This window comes from Etheostoma cragini, chromosome 3 (assembly GCF_013103735.1).
Source record: "Etheostoma cragini isolate CJK2018 chromosome 3, CSU_Ecrag_1.0, whole genome shotgun sequence".
Taxonomy (NCBI): Eukaryota; Metazoa; Chordata; class Actinopteri; order Perciformes; family Percidae; genus Etheostoma; species Etheostoma cragini.
In genome coordinates, this window is record NC_048409.1 from 18,149,859 (window position 1) to 18,168,793 (window position 18,935).

General features: G+C 39.4%; 1 protein-coding gene across 1 annotated transcript in view; it reads left to right on the forward strand.

The window, feature by feature from the left end:
* The window catches only part of si (sucrase-isomaltase (alpha-glucosidase)), a 69,189-nt gene that overhangs the window by 15,008 nt on the left and 35,246 nt on the right, over positions 1-18,935 (forward strand). Inside the window, exons 13-20 of the mRNA XM_034867568.1 lie at positions 3,251-3,364; positions 3,816-3,900; positions 4,557-4,674; positions 6,414-6,585; positions 8,150-8,266; positions 10,725-10,879; positions 12,760-12,844; positions 18,334-18,390. Coding sequence (XP_034723459.1) covers positions 3,251-3,364; positions 3,816-3,900; positions 4,557-4,674; positions 6,414-6,585; positions 8,150-8,266; positions 10,725-10,879; positions 12,760-12,844; positions 18,334-18,390 — 903 coding nt within the window. The remainder of the gene's footprint in view (positions 1-3,250; positions 3,365-3,815; positions 3,901-4,556; positions 4,675-6,413; positions 6,586-8,149; positions 8,267-10,724; positions 10,880-12,759; positions 12,845-18,333; positions 18,391-18,935) is intronic.

The window sequence follows — 18,935 nt, forward strand, 5'->3', positions numbered from 1 at the left end:
ACCCTTGATATATTCTTAAGGTGATAATAGGCCGACTTTGTAATTGTCTTAATGTGGCTGTTAAAGTTCAGGTCTGAAAGGCAACTCTGAGGGACTATTAATAAGCTCCGACCATGGAGTTCTGACCACCTGCCAAAACATCAGCCTGTAAATCTGTGTGTGTGTGTGTGTGTGTGTGTGTGTGTGTGTGTATACATACATGAGCATGATCCATGTCTGTGCTACAAACTGGGTTGTTAAATTATCGGCAGAGGAAGTATAAGGTTAAAAAAATAGCGACTGTAAGGCAACCTTTAGATTTAAAATCTACTGTGCTTTGCTGAAGGGTTCACACACAGAAATGGGCACACATAGGAAATCTCCGCCTTTCTTTGTGGATTAATCATTTTTCTTAATGCATGTCATTAAGGACGACTTCTAACACACAGTCACGTCTAGAGATTTCTATTACATTATCGATTTCTCCTCTCCTCTGTTCTCTTCCTCAACTCGTCTGTCTCTCTATCCCCTTTTTGCTTCACCATCTCTCTTTCTCATCAATCCCACCCTCTCCCCTACTTCATCCCTCTCTGTTCTCTTTTCTTTGTCACTTCCACATCTCGAAGCTGTTTCTCTGACATTTCCATGAGCCTAGCTTTTGCTTCAGTAGAGCTCTCTACGCCTACGTTGTCTTAGCTGATCATGCCCCATCATGTTGTTGACATGTACGGTATTGTGTAGGCTCACTTCTCGCCTAATTAAAGACATGCTTTTCAAACTGTAATAAAAAGGATACAAAAATTCTGTCAAAGAATGCAACATTGTGCTTTGCCAAAAGTTAATACTGTCAGCAGGGACGCTCACAGAGTGATGCCAAAAGATTGTTTTCAGTTTTACTCCTAAACAAGGTGTGTAAAATTCAGAAAATATCACGATGCAATTCATTTTCAGTTCAAAAACAATTTGAGATTAAAAAAAAGATTCACAGTATGAAAATGTAGTTTCCCAAGTATGTATGTATGTATGTATGTATGTATGTATGTATGTATGTATGTATGTATGTATGTATATATACATACATACATACACATATATATACACATATATACACACACACACACACACACACATATATATAAAATAATACATTATATACAGTATATACCGCATTAATGTCATAGTTAACTCGCAATTAATTGCAATTTTTTATCTATTCTAAACATCCCTAGATTACTTTTTGTCCCATTATATTTTTACCATGGTAATGCTCTTATCAAGACGGAAAAGTGGATCGGTTTGCTTTTGCTTTTTTTTTTTATTATTTATTGAAATCAACACTTGCATAGCCTTTTGTAGTGTTTAATTTCAAACGTAACATTCTTACTTGAAACAGTCATTCACACTCGGAGCAAATCTCTTACACAATGTAACACTGTCCATCAATAAAAGGGTGAAAAAATACTTTGACGATGGGGGGGGGGGGGGGGGGGCAAATTGGCATGTGTGCTTGGCCATCAAGTGGTATTTCAGACTGGACTTGCTGCGATGATAGCTCTGTTCACAACAAAACTCACAGATCACTTTGGTCTTGACAACATTTGGCAACTTTTAAAAAGTAAACTTTCCATTCATGAAAAAAATATATATATTAATAATAAACCGAGCCAAGTAACCATGGAGATTGATTATTTGCAGCCAGCCTGGTCCAGGGTCCAGCAGTTGTTTAGATGGTTAGAAATGGTTGCACTGGCACCCAGAGGGGAGAGTCAGGACATTTCCCGGTGGGACGGTAGTGTCTCGAGGCTGCCTGGCGTGCGGCCGCTGCCCGTGGCAGCTGCCTGCCGGCAGACCTGTGCGTCGCATCATTGTCCCTCTCTCTGTAAAAGTAGAGATGAGCAGCGTGCCAATGATCTATGCAGCTGCTGGTTTATAAAGGATGCGCTCCAGAGATTAAGTGGGACAATGCGGCTATATTCCCAGATGATATTACTTGCAGACTGGTCAGAGACCAATTCATTTAGGATTTCATTTTCTTGTTGCTTGTCCTTCTCTAATGAAGGACAGTTTGTGTTACTCCTTAATACTTATCAATAAGTCTTGTTTTGGTGCTGTCACTTGTCAGAAGAATAAAAAAATAAAAATTGAATATTGTTTTATATATATGCTCACAGCGTGTATTGAAGTCACTTACTTATTTTTCTAGTTTTTTTCCTTCTGATTGTTCTGTATGAACATTAGTTGTACAAAGAATTAGACATCGCTTATAGAGTTTTGTGCATTTATGGTTTTAAAACATGTTCTCAAGTTGTAAATAAGGTTTTGAAATTAAGCCTAGAGTCCTTAGGGTACATTTCCCGAGGAACATTAATTCCCTCTGCTCACTTTTAAGGCAAAGTAGGCTAAATAATAATACATTTTATTTATATTGTGCTTTACGTGGTAGGCTACTCAAAATAGACTTGACGGTAAAGCTAGCACATTTATCACATAAAAACAGATACAGCAATAAAACAAAAACATGAAACTAGCACACTTAAAGCAATTAAAACACAGTGTAGCCTACAGCTTTGTAAAAAAGTGGAGTGACTATGGGTTAAGTAGATATTTTTACATCCTTACGCATTCAGTCGGTTCACTATAGTCTGTTGGGCTTTTTTCTCTCCGTTTGATAACAGCCGTATTTCCCTTTCTGCATATTATTTTCTTCACTTCCTTGTTACTTTCCATTAGAAGCTGCTGCTCATTGGGCAAGCATCTTCTCCATCTCTGCATCAGTAATGCATCAGTGCATCTGTGATCGATACCGTGGTCTATTTAAGAAAGCTGTGAACGTGCACTTATCCCAGCTATCTACCCCTGGCTTGACATAGCTTCACCTGTTCATCCTGGCTCGGCACACGTGCAGCGATGCGATGAGCGGATCACACTAAGTCAAGCTGCACCTTTTCACTTATCCTAGATACCTTTATTCTACTTTTGTGCAAAAGCCCCCAGCTGTTTTGTTTCCGGTCTAGCTAGATCTGGTGTGGTGTTGTAGTTTTACAAACGTTACTAGTTGTTTCAACAGCATGTAAAAAAAAACTACAAAGTTTTCTAAGCCAAAAAGAACGTTAATCTCGGGAAGAGAAAAATTGACGCTGCTAAAATGGGTTTGCGTTTATGTACAGTACAATAAAAAATATATATATATTTTGGAATTCTATAAATGCAGTTCTTTTCCAAAACTATTAAAAAGTGGTTGTAAAGTAAACTCCCATTCTTTTTGTCTCAGGTGTGGCCAGGAGAGACTGTATTTCCAGACTACACCAGCCAAAGCTGCATCGACTGGTGGATTGATGAGTACGAGCAATTCTCCAGGGAGATCAAACATGATGCCCTCTGGATTGTAAGTCATTTTTTAATACAACAAATAAAGGTGTATTCACTGATTCGCTGTTAGCCACCAAAAACCCTGAATTATTCTGAAGCCAATTACGCACACAACTGAAGTGAGCTAACATTTTTGTGATTTTTGGTGTCAATTACTTCTCTGTAGGTTAAACATTGGAGGCAAATAAAGAACACCACAGGCTGTCTAGAAACCGGCTGAAATTCATATTATGATGTTAATGGATCATCATCTGATAACTTGAATTTGACTCACTCATTACTTGGGCTGTTTGCTGCAATACACACACAATTTGTGGATACCTTGTTTTTCTCATCATAGAATACTTCTGGATTCACATCTCATGTTGTAAATAACTTATGAATGAGTTAAATTATTTAAAAAATTTGTAAAAGATAATAATTAAAATTGTGTTTTCAACAAACAATGTCCTCTAATGCATTTGCAGGACATGAATGAGGTGTCTAATTTCAAGAAAGGATCAAATAAGGGCTGTGATGATAACAACCTCAACTACCCTCCCTACACTCCAAGTAAGCCATTTTTTTTATATTTTGTTTGCCATAATCATATTAAATAATTTCCGTCCTTGTGCAGTTTTACAACCCACATGTGCTATTTTAGAGACACGGTACGAGTATCAAAACGTTGTCGTAGCAGCATCGGTCGCAAGTTTGCCCTTGGATGTCATAAATCTACATACCAAAGAAATAGAGGATGTCATGGCCTTGTAGCTTTGAGCCCAAATACTGTGCACAAGTTGATAAATCCACCACAATACCTCATAAAGTACGTTCAGGTCCAGAGGAAAACTCATCTAAAATAGTGGGTCCCCGGTGAGGAATTTTGAAAATGACTCTTCTGCCATGTCTTTTTTTCCGACTGTGTCCCAGACAGGATGATCATAACTGGAAAAGGCATGCTCCCCTGATGCCACCGTTTTATTGCACTCTCCCTTAGTCATCCTCTTCCGCCATTGCGCTATCTATCTTTCATTTCCTCATTCTTCCCACTTCCTATTGCAGTATATCAATGACTCTTGTTTCTTTGGTCCCCTTCTTCCTCCTCTTTCTTTCCTTTTATCGCTAAATGTTATGTATTGTAATGTATTCATTTGATATCTCCTGTCACATTACCGCATCTCTTTATCTCTATTTTTTTCTCATCTTCATCTTTTCTCTTCACCCAGAGATCCTGGATGAGGTGATGTTCAGTAAAACTCTGTGTATGGATGCCAAGCAGGCCTGGGGGAACCACTATGATGTCCACAGTCTGTATGGCTACTCTATGGTGCTGGCTACTGAAGAGTGAGTGCATTCACAATAATAAAAAAGGAGTTTGGTCAGCTTGTGTGCAGGCCAACTTGCTGGCAAAAAAAGGGTGACACACAAAATATTTAAAAAGCAAGTGTAGAAGAATAAGAGGCTGTTGAGAAATAGCAACAGAATTATGGAGCCCACACAACACAAAAAAGTGCAACAGAGAATTCTGTCAGTTCAGTGCAGCACAGTGGTGTATGCCCTCTGCTAAATCAAAGCCTGTGACTCTTGTAGACCATTTGGAAATTGGATCCATGTGATAAGTGGAGAAATATGTCTTAATGAGCCTGGCTCCTTGGGTGAGTGAATGAATTTCTCATCTGGATATGGTGCCGAACAGTTAAAGGGCTCATTACTTACACAAGAGGCATCAATGTGATTACAGAATATAAGCATTGAGATTTGGAAATTGATGAAGCATTAGGCAGGTGAAAGTTGATGTATTTTTTATGTAAAGATATATAGGCATGGTACACATAAGTTGGATGTGTTATAATTGATTTAGGGCACTAATAGATATCTTCTATTTGAGTGCATACGCTAGCTGGAGTGCAAACATTTTGCCAATTATACCTAGGCTATTCATCCAGATCATAACAGCTGTGCATAATTTCATATGCATGCAGGACAAGTGGCACTCAAGTTTTTGTATACAATATCCTATAATCAAGTAACGGCAATGGATGTAAAGCCTGGTAAGTTACAAGAGGCATGCTACCTTGCCTCTGCAACTGTGCTTGGTTAGCACACAGATGATGATATTATGATGAGTGAAGTGGGTCTGAAATGTAGCTAAACTCCGTTTCCATCACAAAATTGCAAACAAGCACAGAGCAATTTGAAAAGAGAGTAGCAGAGGAGGTTCACAAGAGCACATCGGATTCGTCATTCCAAAGACTATCACAATAGTACAGTCAAGATAGTCAGCCTGGCACATGAGCAAGTGCTGCACAAAAGACAAACCATTCCAATGTCACAGAGGTATGAAGGCTGCAGTCCCATTTATCTTAGTACAGGATGTGCTGAAGTATCCAAGCCCCCAGCTAGTCATTTCACACAAGGCTAAAGGATGGCGTCAGTTGCCGAAATGTGATATGCACTAATGGTGATGGTATGGGTAATTGCATCAATTAGAAAGCAGCTTACACCTGCACTAATGGGTTTTCAGCTGTTGGAAAATAACACCCCATAAAACTAAACAATATAATGTGCACACCCCTTGATGCAGAGACATAGCTTAGATGGTAAGGTTAATAGTCAAAAAGTGGAAGAGAGTCGAAAAGGTACCCCTTTACAGTATTACACACAAGCACACAGTGTACTGTATGTACAGCTGCATAAAGGCACACATAATGTATACATAAATTGATACACCTTACATGTGATTACACACAAACACACACTGCACTGGAGACCATACAAAATACAAGCCCACTGAAGTCGACTTGCTGACTCACTCCTTTGGTATTAAAGCTAGTATATTTTTGTCTCCTTTCCGACTCCTATCTTATTTTCCTCCCTCTGCCCACTAATTAAAATGTACTATTGGCAGGAGACACATTTAGTCAACACCATCAGGGTTTCGTATTGTCATGGAAATCAATGCAGTTTCAATTTCTCTCATCAAACAAAATAAGAATATATAAATAATAATGTGCAATCGGAAGGGAAAAGTTCAACTACACACTCTCTCTCCCTCTCTCTCTCGCTCTCCCTCTCTTCCACAGAGCTCTGCAGCGTGTGTTTGCAGGGAACCGTACCCTTATGTTGACCCGCTCCTCCTTCCCAGGTGTCGGAAAATATTCGGGTCACTGGCTGGGGGACAACGCTGCCAACTGGAACGACATAAAATGGGCCATTCCTGGCATGCTAGAGTTTGGGCTCTTTGGGGTTCCCTATGTGAGTTGCAAACGCTTACAAAAGAGCAGATACTGTTTGTATAATGTTTAAAGTATTATTGTATTATGTTTAAAGTATATTGAGTTTGACAAGGGGGTGGCTTAACAGGACTTAACAAGACTGCAAGGAGTAACCTCTTTTTTCAGCTTGAGCTACAGATTCAAACATCACATCATACAATTAAGTGTTAACATTTTAATTTGGACCTCATTTCAAGCCTTTCTATTTGTATTGTTACAGCACACACAAAAAAAAAATCATGTTTTGTTTGATTTCAATTGCCCATAAATTTAGGGATAACAAAACGCCAGGCACCTAAGAGCTGCACGCAGTCTGGTTCACTTTTTAGCAAATATCCATTAAGGCAGGCACATTTTACACAATGCTCTAGAAAATAATTTTCTTTGTTTTTCATTAAGACTATCTGAGGGGAATAACCCTCAGATAGTCTTAATGAAAAACAAAGAAAATTATTTTATGTACAGGATGTAGAATGCATGTATCATCCAAAAACACCTTGTTATAAATCTTTTAAAAAAAGTTAGCTATAGCAGTTGTAGCACTTATCATGTGTTTCAGTTTAGGAAACATGTTGTTCGGTCAATTTGAAGTTTCCCTTAGTTATCTTTTTAAAGAGGATTCAGCTGCTAAGTGAGTTCTATGTTCAGCATACAGACAGAAGGGCAGGCAAGAAAACGTGTGCCTGAAACGAGATCCATTTACATGTCTGGAAGAACACTTGTTCTCATTACTGGAACCCCCACGTTCAAAAACATAAGACTCCATAAGAGAAATACCCTGCTAGTTAGTACCCAGGTGTGCATCCGTAGCGCAAACAGTCCTAAGAAAACATGGAGTCGAAAGCAACACATTCACACACACACTCAAACACTCTCATACACTCTCACACACATACTCTCACTTCCAGCTGTGCACATGAGGTGGTCTTATAGATGCCAACTACATCTTGGTCGGACTGTCTGGAGCAGATTTTAGGTTATTCAACACACACACAAAAGAGAGAGAGAGAGAGAGAGAGAGAGAGAAATAGGATTTGGATCGATTGCCTCCCATTGAGTCTATTGTAAAATGTGGCCAATAGAAAACAACAGAAACTAAGTAGTCCCTGTTGACTGGCCTTTAACTGAAGTCTGTTTCTTGGTCTCCATTGTGAAATTAATGTAAATATAGATCACATCTACTGTCTGCCAGTAAATCTTGACTGAATTGAAACGACATCAAGAAAGACATTTTAATGTGGTTGTCGGGTTAGCCCAGTTGGTAAAGCAGGCGCAAATATACATAGAGGTTTATAATAATATATACTGTGTGTGTATACACACACATTTTATATATAGTATACACACACACACACACACACATTACTTCCATTTCCACAATCAATTGTCAGCTGGAATCCACAGCACCCTCTTTTCTCTGAGTTTATCAAATGGCATGCCAACTGTACAATTCCAAGACACGGAATTCAACATTTAAGAAATTGATAGAAATATATTGTAGGTTGTGGCTAAATGTCAAGCTGCTGTCTCCTCCTGTGTTTTAGATCGGAGCTGACATCTGTGGATTCTTTGACGACTGCAGTGAAGAGTTATGCCGTCGCTGGATGCAGGTGGGAGCTTTCTATCCCTTCAGCCGGAACCACAACGCTGAGGGCTACAAGGTACTGTAAAGGCATTTTCTTCTACAATCCTTGTATTAGACTGTCAGTTTTAGATGTATGTATCACACAGCCATTGTTTGGTCTAAAGTGCTGCAGGGTTTACCTTTTATTTCATAACACTGCATAGGTGTTATAAAAATGCCAAGTGGTTAAAAATAGAAATTCTTTCAGTATCCATGGAGGTTGTCATCATACCAGCACTAGTAAAACTGTGTTATGAAATGGGAGCTGTGGGACCTCTAATTTGGGGTTTAACACTGGGAACGTTAGCAGTTGAAAATCCATTACAGCCGCACAGGGTATTGGACCATCTGAGCCTAGAGTAAAACGAAGCTCTGTAGCTCAGTGCCAGACTGATACACTGAGTTTTTACACTTTAGTCAAAGATAACATTAATGCCAAAGTATGGTAAATTACTATAATATGATGTGCCGTATGGTGGATATATTGTAAAATATCAAGGCAATTTCTGCTTTATTGGCAGCCATAGGCATCATGCCCTTAGAGCTGTGGTAGGCACTTTATTTTTGCCATCGTTGGGCAAAAATTCCATAATAATCTTTCAGCATATTGTAATTCAAGTGGTCTGAGAGAACACTAGACTTCTGCACCTTCACCTTGCTGTTTGTCCAAGCGTTAGATAGGGGCGGGAATCACTAAAAACCACCCGATACCATATCATCACAATACATTTGCCACTATACAATATTAGTGTGATTTTAAACATATTACAATATTCTGCAATTTATAACCTTTCTTCCAACTTCTAATTTTTCCCAAATTCAAATGTTTCCAAAAAGAAACTTTTCCAACATCAGTTTAATCTAAAAAGATCCATTTCTCTATTTGTTCATCTCACTTCAATTGTGTTGCTTCAAAATGGGATTGTCAAGAAGACAAACTGACCAACACATTTATAATAAAAGATTGACTCGGTGTCTGTGTATCAATACAGTATTGCCACTGAAAATATCGCGATACTATGCTGAATCATTTTTTTCCCCACCCCTACCGTTAGATAATATAGTCATTTAAGCTATAGTTTAAACCATTAGGCTATGTTTCACTTCAATGTCACAAGTGTTAAAACGCTTTTACCCTAAGGACTAACCAATGTCTTCAACGCAACTTGAAACTCCTCAAAATAACGTATATGCCCCTGTCCTTTAAAGTAGTACTGGTTTACTTTTGTAATTAGTAGGCAGACATGCTCCATTTGTAGCTAATGTTTGAGCAGACATCCACATTGTTTAATCCATCCATTTCATTTTGGGTATTTTTCATTTTTGGAGATGGTACAATTAAAAAAACACCATCCAAAATCTTGTATACATAGTATCACTTTTGACAGCAACCCTTAATCCAAGAAAAGACAACACTTATGTCATGTTACGATACCCAAAATCTAAGATAATATGTAGTCTCATATCAAAATCTCAATATAATATCAATATATTGCCCAGCTCTAATAATACTAATAATATTAATAATGGCCATAATGAGGATAGAGAGATATTTGTGTTTATCTTTAAAAAGCACACTATGAATATCAAATGTCACATAGAGAGAAAAGCACCAACTGATTGTACAACTGTGTTTATATTGATGCGACATACCGAGCTATTATTGTAGATGAACACAAATAACTCGGGCGAGAAAAGCCTGTCTGCAGCATTGCATAGCGTGAAAGTTGATGCTCTCGCAACATTCTTCATGTGACATTTCCATGCTCATCATCATCATCACTGTTGCAAAAATAGCACGTCGTTGAGGTAATGCTTTGGGGGGGGGGGTGATGGGTGAGTAAGACTTTTGTTTTGTAAGGGTGGGGGGGGAGGGTATATTTGCTTGAGGAAAGGGACATGATGATGATGAATCTGAAGTACAATTTCCATTAAATGAGAAAGCTAATGTGTGACCTTTGCTTTGCCCTAATCATTGCTCTCATCACACGGCCATGCAGGCGTGTTCTCTCTCTCTCTCTCTCTCTCTCTCTCTCTCTCTCTGAGGTGCTAAGGGCATAAATGATTAGCCAGATGAGAGGAGCATGTCCTGAAAGCAACTAATCACCCGCTCACTCTCCACTATCATATGAATTAAATCATACTTCTGTTTCTTTCTCACACACTTTTCCCCCCTTTATTTATTTCTCTCAAGTTCTCTTTTGCTCATTCTCTTAGAAAAATCTGGTTTCAGATTTGTCTTATGTAAAATTAATTTCCATTTTAATATTTACAATTAGCAAAGGTCAACAATGTCCATGTATACATTATAAATGAATTGGTGATGTAAAGAGAAAAAGTTTCTTGTTTTTATTCCCCTCCTCGACATCACACTAACTATAGTGTAGTTGTATGTCTCCGTTGGCCTCATTCAAACAAGGTCTCTCTTATTTTTCCATCCACCCTTCTCTCTCTTTCATCAAACCCATCCCTTTAATCCATTTTTCTGTCTACAGCCCCAGGATCCAGCTTTCTTTGGCTCCAACTCAACGCTGTTGGAGAGCTCTAAACACTACCTAAGGATACGTTACACACTTCTTCCTTACCTCTACACACTCTTCTACAAAGCCCACACCACAGGGGAGACTGTTGTACGTCCTGTCATGCATGAGTAAGTCATTCAAAATATTGGGAGTATAGTGTCCTCATAATGTCAGTTCAGGCAGAGACACTTGCATCAAGAAATTGGCCATTCATAGCAAATGGTCATACATTTAGGTTTGGTAGAAAAAGCTATTTTTTCCTCTTTTCATTTCTTTTTTTAAAATGGGGCTGTCACAAATTCAGAGAAGCAGCAAGGAATCAGCCAAGAGTGGTGAGGAGGTAGCTGTGGCAGCAGAGATTGTGGCTAGCCAGGCCTCATCCACACAAACAAAATTAGCAAAAAGCAGGAGTTTAGCTTTATTTGCCATTATTACACAAACAAATGACCATAAAGCAAGGTTTGAGTAAATTATTCTCTAGTTGTCATCTTGTTTAGTAGCCTATGCATACGGTAAAAACACATTCAAACTGCCAGGGGAAATATGCCCAGAACCAATTCAGCACATACAGAAGAATATGCCACTTCAAATCCTCCGTTTGGACATTGGCACCAGGACAAGCACTTGCCAGACAACACCACAAGACTTAAACTCAGCTGCTATATGAACTTCATATTTTGGTTAGTAGGTTACCAATGCAAATGATTAGCCTACACAAATGCATACACAGATATTTCATATGAATGTGCACATATTTAGCATCATAGCAGAATGCAATCAAATCACGTAGGCCTACCTAGAAGCATTTAGATGCTAAATGCCAATAGGTCATCTCTCCATAACAACTGCATCTTGCAACAGCAGAACAGCAGAGCATGAGTAGCCAACCACAATGCAGCAATAGCTAGCTTACTGACTGCCGAACAAACACAACCTGAAGCAACCACAAAACGACAGAAAGCAGAACAGCAGCAAGCACTTACCTTTGACCCCGGTTGACTAGTGGGTAGGAATCCGGTGAGCAGTCTGCCGACAGAGTGGTCCTATGTCGCACAACAAACACAGGGAAACTCAGCTTTGTTTCTGGTATCTGTGCTAGCTGTATGACAATCAGCTGACCACGCGCCGATAGCGGCAGCAGAAAACGCGCGCGCTGCACCGCGATTATTTTTAACGTTGCTCCTTTATACAAAAAAAAAAGAAAATGAGAGGCACAGACTCTGTGTGGTCAGCTGTGTACAGTAAACGGCAACTTCAAAATCACGATAAGCAGAGTTTCAGGTCCTAATGTCCACGCTCTACACCTGCATGAATATGATTGGACGTTACTCGAGCTAGGAATGAGCCAATCATTGAAGTGCATACTACAAACAGTCACAATCAGCCAATACAAGTGGGAGTTCAGTTCTCTTCCGTTCTCTACCAGTCTACCTAAACCAATGTAACTTTTAAGAGTATTTGTTGGTCTTCATTTGATAGGCAATGAAGTCAGGAGAAGGGGGTAGACAAAAACGAAACTAAAAACATTGTAGTCCACTTAAAATTCCCACTGCAGGAATTTTGAACCTGCTTATTATTTCACCACATAAATCTGACAGTCACGTATATCTGGACAATTTAAACACGCAAAACAACATTTTTATAATAATTATAATAACCTACATGGAAAACAGTGTTTTTTCTTAGTCAAATATGGTGCAAAGTGCAATGCTAGATAAAGCATAAAGTGAGTTTGGTTAGGGGCGCCCTGGTAGAGCATGCGCCCCATGTACCAAGCATCAGTCCTTACCGCAGGAGCAAGGGTTCGAATCCGACCTGGGCTGTTTGCTGCATTTCATCCCCCTCTCTCTTCAATTTTGTTGTAATAAAGCAGCATGCAACATGCATTTACTGAATGAGAGTCATGGTGCATTTAAGCATTGAATGTAGTCTAAAATACATTTTTGTAAGCCAGAGAATAATGACAAAGATATCTAATCAATTCTATACTCTTCTTTGTCACATCCAGGTTCTACTCTGACAGTGCAACCTGGACAGTGGACCGCCAGTTCCTCTGGGGAAAACACCTGCTCATCACACCTGTACTAGACCCGGTCAGCCACTACACACAAAAAAAACTCAACATCCCAGAATACACACATACACATACTGCAGGCCTATATACAAGTGAAACTTGGATAATTAGAGCATTGTGCAAATGTTAATTTATTTCAGTAATTCAACTTAAAAGGTGAAACTAATACATGTTATAGGCTGGAATAATGTGAAAAGGGTTCAATATTGTAGGCTCAAAGTGTCAAACTCTAATCGTCTCTCATCTAATTAATCCAACCCACATACAAAGGGGTTTTGAGCCTTTAAATGGTCTCTTAGTTTGGTTCAGTAGAATTCACAACCTGGGGGATGACTGTTACCCTGACAGACCAGAAAACCATCATTGACCCCCTAAACAAGGAGAAGGATCAAAAGGTGATTTTTAAATAAGTTGGATGTTCTCAAAGTGCTGTATCAAAGCGCATTAATAGAAAGTTGAGTATAAGGGGAAAGTGTGGAAGAAAAAGGTGCACAAGCAGAAGGGATGAATGCAGCTTGAAGAGAATTGTCAGGAAAAGGCCATTCAAAAGTGTTGGGGGAGCTACACAAGGAGTAGACTGAGGCTGGAGTTACTACAGTAAGAGCCACCAAAAACAGACGAACCCTGGACATGGGCTTGTCAAGCTGCTCCTGAACAACAAACAACATCAGAAGCGTCTTACTTGGTCTAAAGAAAATAAGAACTGGTCTGTTGCTCATTGGTCCAAAGTCCTCCTTTCTGATGAGAGCAAATTTTGCATCTCATTTGAAAACCAAGATTCTGGAGGAAGAATGGAGAAGCACACAATCCAAGATGCTTGAAGTCCAGTGTGAAGTTTCCACAGTATGTGTTGATTTGGGGCGCCATGTCATCTGCTGGTGTTGGTTCACTATGCTTTATTAACTCAAAAGTTAACACAGCCATCTACCAGGACATTTTAGAGCATGTCATACTTCCTTCAGCAGATTTCTAGCAGGATTTGGCACCTGCCCACACTGCCAAAAGTTCCAAAACCTCGATCAATGACCATGGGATTACTATACTTGATTGGCCCAAAAACTTGCCTGACCTGAACTCCATAGAGAATCTATGGGGCATTGCCAAGAGAAAGATGAAAGACATGAGAGTGAACAATACAGAAGAGCTGGAAGCCAATATTGAAGCATCCTGGTCTTCCATAACACCTCAGCAGTGTCACAGGTTGATAGCATCCATGTCATGCCAGATTGACCGTAATTCATGCATAAGGGGCCCGAACCAAGCACTGAGTACATATGCATAGTTGTATTTTTCAGAGGGCTGACATTTCTGTATTTAAAATCCTTTTTTTAATGATTTCATGTAATATTCTAATTTTCCGAGATTTTGAATTTGGGGTTGTCACAAGCTGTAAGCCATAATCATCAAAATTATAACAAATAAAGGCTTGACATATCTCGCTTTGCATCTAATGGAAAAATAAAAAAAAGTAATAAAATATGTCAGTTTCACCTTTTAAGTTGAATTACTGAAGTAAATGAACTTTCACACAATATTGTAATTATCTGAGTTTCACCTTCAAGTACCTACACTGAATCAAAATCTACTTGCACGTACTGTATCATGTCTCAACGCGGAAACTATCATACAGTACATATAGATTTGTACATGTAGTACATAGAGAAAAGTGTCTTGCGGATAATGCAGATGAGATATATACACACGCACACTGACCTCCACTGGGAAAACATGACATGGGATTTTCTTTGTTGCCCTCCCCTCCTCTCATCCCTTTTTCTTCTCTCTTTCATATCCTCCCTCTTTTCTCTCAGCTCTAATGAGAGCACTGACCTCATTACTAAGAGATTAGAAGTGTTGATGGAAGTGTGAATGTGTGTGTTTGTGCATGTTTGTCATTGTGTGTGTGTGTGTGTGTGTGTGTGTGTGTGTGTGTGTGTGTGTTTGTGTGTGTGTGTGTGTGTGTGTGTGTGTGTGAGAGACGTATATGCATATGTCTGTGTGTTAGCCTGTACGTGCATGTGTATGTGTGCATAGACACCAATTGCGGTCATGTCAAAGTGGCCTGATTAATAAGCAATTTAGCATGGCCTCTTGTGAGTTACAGAATAGTAGGAAGCAATTGGATTCATAGAGGGGCCGGGAATAAAGTAACTTTGGTCGTGTGATTGTGATAAAAGTTTCTAATACAAGAAGTGGAGGGGTTATGCTTGCAATGCCAAAGCCAGGATTTGAGCAGTCTTAAATAGAGACACGGATAGGCTATGTGCTACGTTGTTAATTTTGCAAATCAAAAAGACAAACAAGACAAATAAATAGCCGTCAACTGTGCATCTACTTTAAGTCTGTTTAAGGCCAGAGGCACAATTGAACTGTAGTGCAGTTGTAAACAGGATAGGATTAAATGAAATCTATTATTAGTGGTGTGTTAGGGCTTGGTGGCAATTATGACCAATCACTTGTTTTCTGTCTCTTTTAAAGCAATGCCCAAAGTGCCCTGATAATGTAATGGAGGGAAATGAATTCAATAGAAATGCATCTCCAAGGAACCAAATTATGACCTTGCTTCTAATGGTGCAGAAATATCATGAATTAATCCACAGTGCATTAGAGGAACATAATTAAAAATACTTTGTAATAGTTTGCTTACCAGGTTGCTGTCATGGGGAAGCTCTTTGGGTGACACTGTAAGACATCTAATTGCAAGTCGCTGACATGTACAGATGCAAATTATTTGGCCAGACAATTTTCAATCAATGCATCGTGGCACATTCCGACTCTCTCTATGTTTGAAACTAGTCATTCACAACACAACCACATGTGCAGTATACTGTACAGTTGGAATGAAAAATATACTTAATTTTTTCCTCTAGTTGAGGAAGTTTAAATTTCAAATCAATTTGGCCAACATGTCCACGAACAAAATTTCCCAGCTTTTGAGTAAAGTGAAATATCATGAATTAATCCACAGTGCATTAGAGGAACATAATTAAAAATACTTTGTAATAGTTTGCTTACCAGGTTGCTGTCATGGGGAAGCTCTTTGGGTGACACTGTAAGACATCTAATTGCAAGTCGCTGACATGTACAGATGCAAATTATTTGGCCAGACAATTTTCAATCAATGCATCGTGGCACATTCCGACTCTCTCTATGTTTGAAACTAGTCATTCACAACACAACCACATGTGCAGTATACTGTACAGTTGGAATGAAAAATATACTTAATTTTTTCCTCTAGTTGAGGAAGTTTAAATTTCAAATCAATTTGGCCAACATGTCCACGAACAAAATTTCCCAGCTTTTGAGTAACATTTGTCCATGTGCAAAGAATTTAGGTCAAACCAAACCTGAGCAAAACACCACAAATACACCATGGCGCTTGATCAATACTGGTATTTGCTAACAATATTTTGGATTCATGACTTTTTTGTTTTTTAACAATAATTTGGAGCCCCCCCTGCATTGACTCTGAGGACCCCCTAGGGGTTCCGGACCCCCTTTTGAAGATCCCTATTTTAGAAGTGACATTGCAGACCTCTGCAATGACAGATCCAATGTGGCTGTCAAATGACAGATCCAATGTGGCTGAATATTCATCTTTTGTGGTGACAGGGTACTGCTGTGCCGTGATGCTATGGTTTAAGCCAGGTTAGGGGCAGGCATTAAGAACAGAGCGCCTACTATCTGCTACAGATGCATCCGGCTGTGAAGGGCCAACATGAAGAGATAGTGTCAGCTGCTTGAGTGAGGTCACACTGTTAAGGTTCTTTAACAACCCTTCACATCCTACCCTCTCTTTTCTTTTTCACTATGCTCATATCTCTCCGTCTCTTTGTATTTATCACTTTGTCCGGCTGCTTCTGCCTTTCTCTAATGATGCTCTTGCTCCGTCATTCATTAGTCGATTCTTTGACCTTGATCTCTGTTATAAACTGGGGAGATCTCCTGTCTCGCTCTCTGCCGTCCCCTCTGGTCTTCATCCATGCTCTACCCCCCCACAACTCGCTTTTTTAGCTCATCCTTTCATCAAACATTGACTCCCTTATCTCATCTGCATTCTCTTAATCAGCTGCTGAAACTTACCCTTGTGATCCCATTTCATTTCATCCCATCTCTCTGTCCCTCACTCTCACTCTCTCTGCCTCTCTTATCTACCTCAGCTACCATCTGATCATGCTGCCAGTGTGAATCTTTAGCCCACCTGATCAAATTTTACCTCATGGCTAACTGAGCTTCAGTACTCTAAATGAGGATACAGGCCTCATGACTTGTCCCTCTCAATCACAGCTAGCAGACATGCTTAGTCCTGCAGTCCCTTCCCATTAGTCAGTGTGGTGAGTGATATGTGCCGCAAGCAAATCAGACACCAGAAAACGAGGTATAGATGGAGCATCCCTTTCCCCAGGCAGATATTTCCCCAGCTGTGTAGCGGTGTTCTGACAGCTGATCTGCCTCAAACTGCAAAAGTGGACCCCAAAGAGGACATTAAGTCATTTAATTTGGTTTGCAAGCCATTAAAGCAACATGTCTTTATCTAAATTGTACTCTTCATAGAGTTCAACATGTACCTTTTGGGTGTTTTGAATTTAAATTTTGCTCTGCTTTGTTTATCTTTTGTTCCTTGTTCTCTTACCGGGTTGTTCTTGGCTTCCTGTCAACCCTCTTTCTTGTTCCTAATAACAGGCCTCAGAGGGCCACACAATAGAACATGCTGCTGGAAAGAGAGAGAGAGAGCGAGAGAGAGAGAGAGAGAGAGAGAGAGAGAGCGGGAGAGAGAGAGATGTTTGTGCCATCAATGACTTTGACAGACGGCCTTGCCCTACACAGCTGACATAGTGTATTTCACAATTTGGACTGTTTTGGAAAGGACCTCTAGTTGCTCTTTCTTTCGCTGCACTCTCTATGTTTATCTCTCTCTTTCCCTCTGTTCTGCCCGCCAGAAAGAGCACGGAAGTGACAATGCTATCAAAGGCTTGGCACTCTTCTATTGATTGCTCTTGTCTGTCCACCACCTTAAGCTATCAAAGGCTGTCACCTATCAGTCGTCGCGTGATGCTGTCTTTTCCATCACCTGTTCCATCAAAGCACTGTAGACTAAAATGTCACAAGGGCTTTGAGGAAACTTTATATCAGATGGAAGGCAGTTTTGAAATAACTCTCCTTGATGGAAACATTTCAAGTTTTTTTTTTTATTTATTGTTAAGTTGCAGTGATTTATTTAAGGAAATATCCACACTTCTTTTGTGGTGTATTGTAGCTTCTCTCCTCGTGTTTAACCCTGTTAAGAAGATTAAAGTATCAGGATTGGTGCAGTGAGCTAAAGCAGGTGTTACTGGCTGCAAACACAAATCAAACACAGGCATGCTTCTCACAGAACACAAAGCTGTCATCTTTTGATGCCTACTTTACAAACCAGAGCTATATAATGTATTTGACAGCAACCACACATGTTTAGATTTTTTTAAATGCGCACACAGATGAAGAAATGTGTTGTTCTTTTCTCCGCAGGATGTGGACAAGGTGAATGCATATATCCCAGATGCTACGTGGTATGACTATGAGACGGTAAGACTATATGCTCATTTTAAAATAGTTTCCTCTAAAGCATCCTTTTCTGCTTCAAATTACAAATGATCAATAGTTGTTGATGCAAAATAAGTTATATACTTACAGCAGGCACTTCTAATCTTCCTGCTCAAAATGTTGCTGACATATTTATTGAAGATATAACGAAGAACTTTACCTGTGACATTGGGAATTTTATCCAATATTATCCAATATTATATCCAAGTTAAGTGCACATCACGTTAATTCTTTTATTGTTATCTGTGATATGATGGCCATCAAATAATGTCTTATCCTTGAGAAAACTAGATTTATACTTTAATTAGACAGCACAGCGTGGGTGTTTCTTATGTTTTTCCTACCCAATTTACATATATTAACAACATGGAATATTAAAAACACCTTTCAAGAAAATGCAATCAGATTCAAAACCACAAGGCATAAAAATGCCATAGAGCTGAATCAACAACGTTCGTTACGTAGGTAACGTCAGATTATATGAGTATTGGGTTTATCCCTTCGCGCATGCGCAGTCGTGAAGATTT